The sequence below is a fragment of the Coregonus clupeaformis genome, chromosome 36 (genome assembly GCF_020615455.1).
Source record: "Coregonus clupeaformis isolate EN_2021a chromosome 36, ASM2061545v1, whole genome shotgun sequence".
Classification (NCBI taxonomy): Eukaryota; Metazoa; Chordata; class Actinopteri; order Salmoniformes; family Salmonidae; genus Coregonus; species Coregonus clupeaformis.
Genome location: NC_059227.1, coordinates 22,232,351 through 22,246,388, shown reverse-complemented (window position 1 = coordinate 22,246,388; position 14,038 = coordinate 22,232,351). Strand labels below are relative to the sequence as shown.

The following is a 14,038-nucleotide window of genomic DNA, read 5'->3' as shown; positions in this document are numbered from 1 at the left end:
ATCAACAAAGCATGAGAAGACTTTACCTTTGCTTTGGTTTGTTTGTCAATTAGGGTGTGCAGGGTGAATGCGTGGTCTGTCGTACAGTAATTTAGTAAAAAGCCAATTTGACATTTGCTCAGTACATTGTTTTCACTGAGGAAATGAACTAGTCTGCTGTTAATGATAATGCAGAGGATTTTCCCAAGGTTGCTGTTGACGCATATCTCACGGTAGTTATTGGGGTCAAATTTGTCTCCACTTTTGTGGATTGGGGTGATCAGTTCTTGGTTCCAAATATTGGGGAAGATGCCAGAGCTAATGATGATGTTAAAGAGTTTAAGTATAGCCAATTGAAATTTGCTGTCTGTATATTTGATCATTTCATTGAGGATACTATCAACACCAGAGGCCTTTTTGGGTTGGAGGGTTTGTATTTTGTCCTGTAGTTCATTCAATGTAATTGGAGAATCCAGTGAGTTCTGGTAGTCTTTAATAGTTGATTCTAAGATTTGCATTTGATCATGTATATATTTGTTGCTGTTTGTTCTTTGTTATAGGGCCATAAAGATTGGAGAAGTGGTTTACCCATACATCTCCGTTTTGGATAGATAGCTCTCTCTCTCTCTCTCTCTCTCTCTCTCTCTCTCTCTCTCTCTCTCTCTCTCTCTCTCTCTCTCTCTCTCTCTCTCTCTCTCTCTCTCTCTCTCTCTCTCTCTCTCTCTCTCTCTCTCTCTCTCTCTCTCTCTCTCTCTCTCTCTCTCTCTCTCTCTCTCTCTCTCTCTCTCTCTCTCTCTCTCTCTCTCTCTCTCTCTCTCTCTCTCTCTCTCTCTCTCTCTCTCTCTCTCTCTCTCTCTCTCTCTCTCTCTCTCTCTCTCTCTCTCCTCTCTCTCTCTCTCTCTCTCTCTCTCTCTCTCTCTCTCTCTCTCTCTCTCACCGTGAGTTCCATCTCATCGTTTTCGTCACGGGCCACGAATGGCCACCAGCCCTTGACTCTCTTCTGTTTGAAGATGGAAATGCAGGGCTGCTCAGCCTCGTTCTGGACCATGCCTATGGAACACTGCTTGGCTGTCTTCGCCCCACGGGGAAACCTGTTCAGGTCTAGCTCTATCGCACCTGTCAGGAGAGACAATACAGGGCATTAGTGAATAACTGAGGAAATATCTGAGGAGATACAGATGTCGGATCCTAATTTGAGCCAGTTTCCTACAGCAGGAAAATAACCCTGCAGCAACAGGAAATTTGAAATATTAAAAAATGTATCCTGCAACAGGGTGATGAAATTAACATCCTACACAAAGATGGAGAGGTAGAGACAGACTGAGATACAGAGAGAAGAACCTGGAGAGAAAGAGGACAAGAGACGAAAGAGGTTGAGGGATGAGATAAAAGAGCTATAGAAGAAGTGGCCGAGAGAATACTGAACATTTTAGAAAATAAATCAATAAACATGAAAATAAGAATATGTAGCATTCCAGAGAGCCCCAGCAGTGTATGCCTACCTAGGAAGTCATCAGCGGAGAAGTGGTCAGCGTCCCAGACCTGCAGGGTGAGGCGTGCAGGGATCTTGTACTCTGTCTCGTCCCAGGAGAACATGGACTCCTTCTTAGAGATGACAATTTTCTCCTCGGCCATCAGGTAGTCAAAGGGGAACACGAAGCGCCAGTTGAAATTCCCCTCACCTGTCAGAGAGTGGTAGTGGACGTCTGTGTCCTGCTTGTCCTCCTGCTGCCCTTTCAGCCACCTGATATAAAGGGTTAAATATCACATGTAATGTAGTAAATTGGGTGTAAGGACCGTATCAGCTAGCTTCACTCATCATGCTCTGTGTGAAGGTTGTCTGTGGAGGTTAGGCAGACGCAGTGAAAATCAGATCACCATCTTACATCAGTGAATGTGATTTGAGATTGTTATGGATAATTCATAGTATGACACTATGTGTTTTATGCATTACAGGTGTGGTCCATTTAATCAAAAAAAGGGACGTTAGTATTTCAAAAGCAACACACATGTATGATGTGACCCTCCAATAAAAAAACAGTCAGTAATGAGAAATGTACAGTGAGGGAAAAAAGTATTTGATCCCCTGCTGATTTTGTACGTTTTCCCACTGACAAAGACATGATCAGTCTATAATTTTAATGGTAGGTTTATTTGAACAGTGAGAGACAGAATAACAACAAAAAAATCACATGTCAAAAATGTTATAAATTGATTTGCATTTTAATGAGGGAAATAAGTATTTGACCCCTCTGCAAAACATGACTTAGTACTTGGTGGCAAAACTCTTGTTGGCAATCACAGAGGTCAGACGTTTCTTGTAGTTGGCCACCAGGTTTGCACACATCTCAGGAGGGATTTTGTCCACTCCTCTTTGCAGATCTTCTCCAAGTCATTAAGGTTTCGAGGCGGACGTTTGGCAACTCGAACCTTCAGCTCCCTTCACAGATTTTCTATGGGATTAAGGTCTAGAGACTGGCTAGGCCACTCCAGGACCTTAATGTGCTTCTTCTTGAGCCACTCCTTTGTTGCCTTGGCCGTGTGTTTTGGGTCATTGTCATGCTGGAATACCCATCCACGACCCATTTTGAATGCCCTGGGTGAGGGAAGGAGGTTCTCACCCAAGATTTGACGGTACATGGCCCCGTCCATCGTCCCTTTGATGCGGTGACGTTGTCCTGTCCCCTTAGCAGAAAAACACCCTCAAAGCATAATGTTTGCACCTCCATGTTTGACGATGGGGATGGTGTTCTTGGGGTCATAGGCAGCATTCCTCCTCCTCCAAACACGGCGAGTTGAGTTGATGCCAAAGAGCTCGATGTTGGTCTCATCTGACCACAACACTTTCACCCAGTTCTCCTCTGAATCATTCAGATGTTCATTGGCAAACTTCAGACGGCCCTGTATATGTGCTTTCTTGAGCAGGGGGACCTTGCGGGCACTGCAGGATTTCAGTCCTTCACGGCGTAGTGTGTTACCAATTGTTTTCTTGGTGACTATGGTCCCAGCTGCCTTGAGATCATTGACAAGATCCTCCTGTGTAGTTCTGGGCTGATTCCTCACCGTTCTCATGATCATTGCAACTCCACGAGGTGAGATCTTGCATGGAGCCCCAGGCCGAGGGAGATTGACAGTTATTTTATGTTTCTTCCATTTGCGAATAATTGCACCAACTGTTGTCACCTTCTCACCAAGCTGCTTGGCGATGGTCTTGTAGCCCATTCCAGCCTTGTGTAGGTCTACAATCTTGTCCCTGACATCCTTGGAGAGCTCTTTGGTCTTGGCCATTTTGGAGAGTTTGGAATCTGATTGATTGATTGCTTCTGTGGACAGGTGTCTTTTATACAGTTAACAAACTGAGATTAGGAGCACTCCCTTTAAGAGTGTGCTCCTAATCTCAGCTCGTTACCTGTATAAAAAGACACCTCGGAGACAGAAATCTTTCTGATTGAGAGGGGGTCAAATACTTATTTCCCTCATTAAAATGCAAATCAATTTATAACATTATAGACATGCGATTTTCTGGATTTTTGTTTTGTTATTCTGTCTCTCACTGTTCAAATAAACCTACCATTAAAATTATAGACTGATCATTTCTTTGTAAGTGGGCAAACGTACAAAATCAGCAGGGGATCAAATACTTTTTTCCCTCACTGTATGAGATTATTAATTCAAACAAATTGAATTATGGCTATGAAATAATGGTGATATTGTGTGGACCTGGGTAAATTCTATATCAAGTGTACCATCTGATAACGAATGAATGAGAATACAGTTTGAACTGAGTATTTAAATACAAATAACCTGATTTGGTGTTGGAGGGTCACATGATTTCAAATGCCATGCACACACACAAATTTCCACAAAAAAAAGAGTAAAATAAATGATTTCAAAAGCGTTTATGACAGTGCTTTCCTTCATTGGAGGGAAGATGCAGATACGACAAGATTAACATAAGCAGAAGTGTCATACAATGCAACATTTGTCTAAATGCAGTCTCAGTACAGTACTGTATGTGGTGGAAGAATTAGGTTGTTTTCGCTGTAGTGGCGCCAAGCGAGCAGTGGTTGGTGAGGTGGGTTGGGTTCCATTCAATTTCAATTCAGAAAGGAAAGCAAAATTCAAATTTCAAGGATAAAAAATGTATCTTTCAAAATTGATTGCAGTTTTAAATTCTTCAACTAGAATAAAATAAAATAAAACATTCTGAATGGACTGAATTGAAACCCTGAAGGTGGGCACATTAGAGAAGCTGGAGGGGAGGAGCCTCAGCCAAAAACATTTATACGACTTTCAACGTCCATTAGTATTGATATTCTATTAACAACATAATTATTAAGAAGCAGCAAATTACAATAAAATTGCAAAAAAAAACAATAAGGAATAATAGTCAATTTCCCATGCAAGCATTCTTTACTAGTGCTGTAGTTTAACCCCTGCCCAAGACAATGTACATATGCTGCTGTAGGAAGGCAGGACCATACCAGTTAAACAAGGATGTAAGGATTATTAGAAATTGGCAAGTCAAAACAAAATACTGTTATTGACTTACCCTGGCTTATATCCAATATAATGTGTATGAGAACTGACTGAAAATAAAAATTCTAAATCAATAAGTGTGTCATCCACAGAACATATTGCAAACCGTTTACAATCCATTATTTGGTTAATTCAATAACGATTAGTGAATTTCAGATTAGTAGATGGCCTGGCCCTAGTGTCATTTGTGTGTTGTCTTCAATGACACTGACCTCTTTAGGCTGTTTTAGTGGTATGGCCCTGATTGGCTTCCTCTGTCTGTAGGCGTGAAGGCATGGGGGTTTACTGCGTGCTGATAGGAGGGCTGAGGGAGAGGGGTGGGTCTTGAGCAGTCGTTCTGGTTGTTTAGGTGAGGGAGGGGCGGATAAGGGAGGGCGATGGGTTTGTACGAGCCATGCGATGGAATCATATGTGTTTTACCCCCTGACATAAATGTCAGACATCTTCTCTCCTGTCATGAAAGCATCGTCCTCTAGAACTACGTCATCAGTGTTCCAAATAATAACACGCAGCTCAAAGCTAGATAACAGCACAGCATCGACACACAGGAGAGAGAGAGGACGACAAACAAGAGACACAACAAACAAACACCCAACACACAGAAAACGTGGAAACAAAAAAAACAATGATTAACGCCAAGAAACGCAGCACGCCACTTCGTCACACCCACGGGGCGATCGGGGCATAGCGCCATGGCCCTCTGTGGTACCTACCCCCTGACAAATATGTCACTGGACTTTTCCCCAGTGAAGTAATCATCGTCCTCGAGTATTACTTCGTCTGTATTCCATATAACCACCCTGAGCTCATGTCTGGCGAGGAGGGAGGAAGGAACACACACAATTGGACTGCTGTTGTCTGGTGCTAAATTATCCTTGGAACATGGCTGTGTAGACTCTACAGCCATGTCCCAGGGCTAATGCTAGATAGCCAACCCACTCTAAGGACCTACAACACTTCCCACAGAAAACCTGGAATCTGAATTAGTAGGAAAACTACAAGTCAATATGATTTAAGACTTATATATACACACACAGCACTTCATATTGGACCATACATAAGATGCAATACTTCAGTCAACCTTTCAGAAAGGAGTTCCTATGTTTAAGTTGTCACATGATCTATCTGTGATGTATAGTATACACTGACTGGACACTTCCGCCAGCCCCAGACAGGACCTACTTCTTTGGTTTCCGTGGTGATATGTCAATGGCGGGTCCAGGTGCTGGCATGTCCATGGGGAACATGTCTACCCACATCTCAATCCGCCCCTGTGGAGTTTAACATAGGTCACAAAAGGTTATAACCACTTATTACAGATTAATTATCCACTCCTCTTTATTAAGCTTTGCCTACATTTAGATAGACCTGGTCTTTAGTGTGTGTGTGTGTGTGTGTGTGTGTGTGTGTGTGTGTGTGTGTGTGTGTGTCTGTTTATAGAAGAAGAGATAGACGAGCATACATATGTATTTGAGTACCTGGTATTTTAAATACTTTTCCTATGTATTTGAGTATTTTCAAATACACAGCCCAAAACAAGTACTTTTATTTGAGTATTAGAATGGTTATTTGAAAAACCAAATAGACTACCAAATTGTATATTCAAATACTTAATTCAAATACTAAACTCAGCAATAAAAAGAAACGTCCTCTCACTGTCAACTGCGTTTATTTTCAGCAAACTTAACATGTGTAAATATTTGTATGAACATAACAAGATTCAACAACTGAGACATAAACTGAACAAGTTCCACAGACATGTGACTAACAGAAATTGAATAATGTGTCCCTGAACAAAGGGGGGGTCAAAATCAAAAGTAACAGTCAGTATCTGGTGTGGCCACCAGCTGCATTAAGTACTGCAGTGCATCTCCTCCTCATGGACTGCACCAGATTTGCCAGTTCTTGCTGTGAGATGTTACCCCACTCTCTGGGGGGAATGGCCCTAGCCCTCACCCTCCGATCCAACAGGTCCCAGACGTGCTCAATGGGATTGAGATCCGGGCTCTTCGCTGGCCATGGCAGAACACTGACATTCCTGTCTTGCAGGAAATCAAGCACAGAACGAGCAGTATGGCTGGTGGCATTGTCATGCTGAGGGTCATGTCAGGATGAGCCTGCAGGAAGGGTACCACATGAGGGAGGAGGATGTCTTCCCTGTAACGCACAGCGTTGAGATTGCCTGCAATGGCAACAAGCTCAGTCCGATGATGCTGTGACACACTGCCCCAGACCATGACAGACCCTCCACCTCCAAATCGATCTCGCGCCAGAGTACAGGCCTCGGTGTAATGCTCATTCCTTCGACGATAAACGCAAATCCGACAATCACCCCTGGTGAGACAAAACCTCGACTCGTCAGTGAAGAGCACTTTATGCCAGTCCTGTCTGGTCCAGCGACGGTGGGTTTGTGCCCATAGGCGACGTTGTTGCCGGTGATGACTGGTGAGGTACTGCCTTACAACAGGCCTACAAGCCCTCAGTCTAGCCTCTCTCAGCCTATTGCGGACAGTCTGAGCACTGATGGAGGCATTGTGCGTTCCTGGTGTAACTCGGGCAGTTGTTGCTGCCATCCTGTACCTGTCCCTCAGGTGTGATGTTCGGATGTACCGATCCTGTGCAGGTGTTGTTACACGTGGTCTGCCACTGCGAGGACGATCAGCTGTCCGTCCTGTCTCCCTGTAGCGCTGTCTTAGGCGTCTCACAGTCCTGGCCACATCTGCAGTCCTCATGCCTCCTTGCAGCATGCCTAAGGCATGTTCACGCAGATGAGCAGGGATGTGACGAGGTGTGAATGAAGGAGTCAGGCGCAGGAGGTAAAATACCGAAGTCCAGAGTTTATTCCGTTTACATAAATCAAACACCCAAAGCGTCAAAAGAAACTATTACAAGGGAAAACATCCACCTTGGCATAAACACAGTGAATAGTAGCTCAACCGAGCTACACGCTCTCACAACAAACAATCACTCACAAAGACAAGGGGAACACTTATACACATACTAATTAGGGGAATGAGCACCAGGTGTGTGTGATTGACAAGACATGACAAGTGGAGTGATGAGAATGGGATCGGCAGTAGCTAGTACTCCGGTGACGACGAACGCCGAAGCCTGCCCGAACCAGGAGGGGGGGCAGCCTCAGCGGAAGTCGTGACAAGGGACCCTGGGCATCTTTCTTTTGGTGTTTTTCAGAGTCAGTAGAAAGGCCTCTTTAGTGTCCTAAGTGTTCCTAACTGTGACCTTAATTGCCTACTGTCTGTAAGCTGTTAGTGTCTTAACGACCGTTCCACAGGTGCATGTTCATTAATTGTTTATGGCTCATGGGAAACAGTGTTTAAACCTTTTACAATGAAGATCTGTGAAGTTATTTGGATTTTTACGAATTATATTTGAAAGACAGGGTCCTGAAAAAGGGAAGTTTTCTTTTTTGCTGAGTTTATTTTCAAATACCTGGGTTAAATGCATTTGAGTTAGTGTATTTGAGTATTTTCAAAAACTTTCCAAGTGTATTTATACTACTTGTATAAATATTAAACTACTTTTCCTTTTATATAAAATACATCTGAATACTTATTTGAAATGCATGTGAAAGTAATTGAGATATTTGAAATAGTATTTGAACCCAGGTCTGATTATTTCACCCTTATAAGGCGCTCCATGACATTTTATTAAACTCAAAAGCGAGTCCGTTGGGAAGTTGCAGCGATGAGACAAGTTTGTAACTACCAATTGGATATCACGAAATTGGGGAGAAAAAAACAGTAAATAAGTTCCAGATAAACCCTTATAATAATGTTATATAATAATAAAACATGGATTGTTTGTGAGAACTAGGAGTGTGTGTGTGACCTGTTCGATGCCAGGTTTCTCGGGGTGGAGCAGGGGTCTTGTCTCGACGTGTTCTGGGATGAGTTTACAGCCCACCCTGGGGATCTCCTCCCAGTGCTTCAGCACCGTCAGGGCCAGGTGCTCATCTGTCTGCTTCTTTAGACCTGTAGACAGACACACACACACACACACACTAAATACCAGGTCTATCTAAATGTAGGCAAAGCTTAATAAAGCTTGCTCTGTTGAACTGCAAAAATGCATCAAATATCAACAACATACCAGTCTCATCCTCGATCTCTGTGGCACCCATGAAGATACGGTTGGCAACCTTGACCCTTCCCCCGGGGCCGTAGTGGGGTCCGTCCAGTTTGCCCTCCTTACACAGCTTGGCCAGGATCTGGCTTGGCTTCATGGGGTCACGCCACATGTTGTAACCATGCCTAGCAGGAACAAACAACAGACTGTTGTCGAATTTTACTTGCTTTTTATTTAGAAAATTTGGAGACAGGCTGACAGAGTAACAAACTAACAGACAGACAGAAACTCACACAGAGTAGTTGTTAGCGATGCCACAGGTGGCTCTGTGTTTGCTGTAGTAGCGGTTCTCCAGGTCGATCTTGGTCTCCCCGATGAGGTCATCAGTGCCCACCAGATCCCAGTCGTACACTGACACGGTCAACATGGACTCCATGGGGAACGTAGCCTCAATGTCAAACGCCCTGAGAGAGGGGGTGGAATCAAATGGCTACCCAGACTATTTGCATTGCTGCCCCCCCCCCCATTTACGCTGCTGCTACTCTCTGTTTATTATCTATGCATAGTCACTTTAATAACTCTACCTACATGTACATATTACCACAATTACCTCGACTAACCGGTGCCCCCACACATTGACTCGGTACCGGTACCCCCTGTATATAGCCTCGCTATTGTTATTTTACTGCTTCTCTTTAATTATTTGTTAGTTTTATTTCATATTATTTTATATTGTATTTGTTTGTGTGATTTTTTGGGGGTATTCTTTTTTAAAACTGCATTGTTGGTTAAGGAGTGGAGGGACGGAGGGAGGCAAGGAGAGGAAGGGATGGAGGGAAGGGATGAGATGAAGAGGGTAGGGAGGACATTTGAGATTCTGATACTGTAGTGTAGACAAACAAATATTTAACTGTCACTCCACAATGATACACTAATACAAAATACAGATTATTTTAAAAACCACATTGTGGCCCACTCAAATTGAGTTGAGACACTAAAAACAATCATAGTCAAACATGGGACAGGCGTCATCTATAATACATTACATCATCTATACCCGGGGTTCAGTGAACAGAAACGAAGACCGAAAAATAACATACTTTTTTGATGAACGTAAACAGAACCGGGAACTAAAGTGATCTCTAGTTTTCCGGAACAGAACCATTATTTTTAAATCTTGAGAACCGGTTAATAATGTTATTTTTTGTTCCAAAAATATTCCTAATGTCTAGTATATCATTCTGTAATTTGGTGACGTTATAACGGTCATAATAGCCTTAACACATTCCAGTTCACCTCATGTCATGATGTTCAGTGCTTCAAGCCAAGCCCCCTCCATGTCCACCCCTCTCTCTCGCTCTCTCCCCCCATCATGACATTTTTGTTGCGTCTCGCGCCTGCACTTATCTGACCAATCAAACATGTAAACAACTAGCTTACGCGTTCCATAGCAAGATTCTCTATCCGTGCTAATGGGTTGAGTAAATTAATTAGCCATTTTGTAAAAATTATGTTGATTTCACTGGTTAAAGAAAAACTGAAAAGGAACTATATGAACCGTTGATTTTCTTGGGGGTTCGAACCGGTCGGAACACTGGAACGGAATGAGAAAAAAAAAGGGATTCTGTTCGGAACGGAACGATTGGAAAATAATTTAGTCCAACCCCTGATCTATATACATGTATGCATAAACAAAAACAACGCATAGTAGATAAAAGGACAATTAGCCACTTCTAAACAAACGTCTCCATTGGAGGATAAGCTGGCAGGCTTTGGCGCAGCCGCTTACATTATTGTTACCTGATAAAATTTCACAGAATTTATCATTTTCATCTAGCCCGTTAACATTATAATTTTATCTGGACAGCTGAAGAAAAATATCATACCTAATGTAATTGTATAACCCACAGTAAAGCAAGGCATGAGCTTCTGTTTCAATGGAACCATCGTAACAAAAAGTACAAACACGTTTAAGGGAGTCTTTGTGTATCGAGCAGCCTCAATAGCGAGAGGGGCCACTCCACATCAACATTTTGCAAAAGAGCTTTGATATTGCTTGGATAAAACTGTACGTACAAAGGGTTCTGTGACCAAAGGTGTGTTTAAAAAGGCTCTGGATAAGAGCGTCTGCTAAATGACAAAAATGTCAATGTAAATAGGAAGAGATAAGCTTTTCATAGATGGTGCAGCCAATGCATCTATGCCAGCTACAAGAGTCAAGAAATGCTTCAATACAATAGCTGAATCAGAAGCAAAGGGCAGTCAGTGTATCCATCCACACTCACTTGCCAAAGACAGGGTTGAGCTGTTTGGAGATGTAGTTCTCTTTATCCTTCAGCTCTGACTTGCCCAGTTTGATGACGACGTAGGGGTCCGCTTTCCCATTGACATCAGCAGGGTGGAGGTCTGTGGCCTGGAATAGAGAGTTGGAGTATGTGGTATGGTTTAGGTTTTTATTAATTAATTAATTAATTCTTAAAATCTATTGAAGCCTTACTTTACCAAGAGAGTTGACTGAGAATACATGATAAGGTCGCTATGCTTTAGAGCAACAACCTGAGAAAGATTTTGTTTATGGTCACTCACCCTGACTACGAAGATGCGCACCAGCACATTGATTGGGTCGTTGTGTGGAATGCTCTGGAACATGCCCATGTTAGGGTCGAAGCCCGCCTCCCGGGTGATCTCCTCAGACAGAGGCAGCTTGTACATGCACATGGAGCCCTTGAATCTGCCCACGATCCTGTCGTCATCCAGGGCAGCTTCATCATCATCCCCTGCCTTCCCTCTGTACAAGTTGAAGGTATGGAGCCAGTCCTCAAAGTTATCATACTCTGCCTCCAACTCCTTGTTGTACACCTGGACAGCACACACACACACACACACACACACACACACACACACACACACACACACACACAGACAAACACACAGACAGTTTTATAACTGACCTTGTGGGGACACACAATTCAGTCCCATTCAAAATCCTATTTTCCCTAACCTTAACCCTAGCTACTAACCCTAAACCTAATTCTAATCCTAACAATAATTCTAACCTTAACACGAAGCCCCCTAGAAATAGCATTTGACCTTTGACAAAATGTCCCCAGTTGGTCAAATGTTCGTGAGTTTACTACTCTTGTGGGGACTTATGGTTAAACACGTTCACACACACACACACGTATCAGAAACATTCTGAACAGCAAGGGGTGTGTATGTTTGTGTGTGCCCAGTGGAATCTCTAGGCCTACTGACCAGCAGCTCGTCCACTTTGGGTTTGCTGGGGCGTTTCTCTGTCCCCTCTCCTGCATGGTGACTCTTCTTCTTCTCTTTGTTCCTGCTCTTGTCTCGGCTCTTCTCCTTCCCCTTGGAGCCTTTTACAGGGAGGTCATCAGGTTTGATATCTGAGTGTGGAGTGAGTGAAAGGAGTGGAGGAGGGGGAGTGGAGGGGGCAGGGGAGGGGAGTGGAGGGGGCAGGGGAGGGGAGTGGAGCGAAGGGAGGGACACGTCACAGCACTCCAGATATCAATCAACATGAAAGTTGACATCTGACCCCTCTGGCCATCCATTGCCAGGGCAACTGATATCCATGCCATCATGAGTAATGTCAATTGGAACATTTGTGTTATCACAAGAGCCACCTTATCCTTTCTTCAAATTCTGGGAGAATATCTTAACAGGAACTCGGTAAACAAGACATTAATAATTTATGTGTTTTACACTTTTGATTTAAAATTGAGTTCATGCTTCATGCTAGTAGATGTATAGATGTATATACTGTACATGATTTGCTTGATAGGGAATCCTTCATGGTTAAATCAATAGATTAAGGGAGAAAGGGATTTAATAAGGTAGAAAAGCTTTAAAAGCAATAGGTTACGTTTCTTAATGGCTTAGTTTATCAGCCAACTTTCATGGTAGTGCAATGCAGGGTTGGTCATGCTGGTGTGATGGTCTATTGGTATGATATGAGGTCATGTTTTCATTGTATTTTAGGTGGTGATGGATGGGGGGGTAATCAGGTGGGGGATCATAGGGATGAAGGGGGTGAGTGATGAGGATGTGCAATGCATACAACTCAACTGGTGCCCTCTCCACCAGTCCGCAAGCAGGCAGAGAAAGACACTGATCCTATAGCTCATCCATCTATTAAAGCACACATCACAGCCATCCACTACTCCCATTCTTATCCACTATTCAGAGCTATACAGAACCGTTATTTTTAAATCTTGAGAACCGGTTAATAATGTTATATTCCTAATGTCTAGTATATCATTCTGTAATTTGGTGACGTTATAACGCTCATAATAGCCTGAACACATTCATCTAGCCCGTTAACATTATAATTTTATCTGGACAGCATTTTATCTATTCAGAGCCTGCACAGAATCCTATCATTCTGAGAGACATGTTAGTCATCCTGAGAGACCATTTTTATTGCTCAGCACCAGCAGTGTTTACCTTCTCCCTCTGCTGCTATCTCCTGGTCCTCCCTCTCCTCGGCCTCGGCCAGAGCTGCCTCCTGGGCCCTGAGGATCTGGGAAACACAACTACACATCAGGATTATTCCCACAACACACACTGACTTTATTCTAGAACACTCCAGTTGTCTAATTGGAACTACTCAAACACTCAATTTCCGAAATATAACCATATTTCTACCAGACAGAACATAAAGCAACATAATAGATGAGAATAGATCTCTCACCTCCATCAGTGTCTCTATGGAAGCGAAATATTTGGACCACCAGTCCAGCGTTCTCTCGTCGGTCTCATCGTCCTCCTCCACCTCTCCCTTCTTCTTCTTCTTCTTCTTTTTCTTCTCTTCTTTCTCCTCCTCGTTCTGCAGATACAAGAGCAAACAAACAAAAGTGCTACCTGGCATAGTAAATAAATGTTACAGGTGGCAATTGATGTCTGTCCACATTGTGAAGCTCTTTCAAATGAGGTGGGACAGTTCCATGCCACTTACCACATCAACTTTAATAACTGCATCAGACGTCTACAGGGAGAGGGTCACACAAAACAACACCAAAATACACACAAATGAAACGCAAAATACTTCAATATAAACCAATAAAAAATCTGCATTTTACACCACACACAGGACCAGAGGTAAAGCCATCAAGCTCAATTTCAGTCCTTGAGTGCATCTCTACTTCTGTCCTTTTCATTAAAAAAAACATGCAATAAATCAAAAGCGATAAAATCTGAGACATGCGAGTCAAAGCTTACAGCATCTAACTTGACCACCGTGTCCATCTTCCTGACTGAGGGGTTGGCGTCCATGTTGACTATGACATCACCTGCGGGGCGAGAGAGGGTGCGGGGCAGGGTGTGGGAGTAAGGGGAGGAGGGGCGAGATTGGGACCCCCCGTTTGTCAGGACCATGTAGCCATTCATCAGTCTAGCTGGAGGGGGTTCAGAGGTGTGA

The 14,038-nt window shown here is 43.2% G+C and overlaps 1 protein-coding gene across 1 annotated transcript in view; it reads right to left on the bottom strand.

Annotated features, from left to right (window-relative positions):
* The window catches only part of otofa (otoferlin a), a 133,481-nt gene that overhangs the window by 5,989 nt on the left and 113,454 nt on the right, over nt 1–14,038 (bottom strand). Inside the window, exons 31-44 of the mRNA XM_045211306.1 lie at nt 13,840–14,015; nt 13,577–13,606; nt 13,313–13,447; nt 13,066–13,141; nt 11,860–12,008; nt 11,191–11,463; nt 10,890–11,017; nt 8,898–9,068; nt 8,629–8,789; nt 8,368–8,510; nt 5,701–5,789; nt 5,232–5,330; nt 1,482–1,723; nt 917–1,095 (exon numbers count right to left, since the gene is read on the bottom strand). Coding sequence (XP_045067241.1) covers nt 917–1,095; nt 1,482–1,723; nt 5,232–5,330; nt 5,701–5,789; nt 8,368–8,510; nt 8,629–8,789; nt 8,898–9,068; nt 10,890–11,017; nt 11,191–11,463; nt 11,860–12,008; nt 13,066–13,141; nt 13,313–13,447; nt 13,577–13,606; nt 13,840–14,015 — 2,051 coding nt within the window. The remainder of the gene's footprint in view (nt 1–916; nt 1,096–1,481; nt 1,724–5,231; nt 5,331–5,700; nt 5,790–8,367; nt 8,511–8,628; nt 8,790–8,897; nt 9,069–10,889; nt 11,018–11,190; nt 11,464–11,859; nt 12,009–13,065; nt 13,142–13,312; nt 13,448–13,576; nt 13,607–13,839; nt 14,016–14,038) is intronic.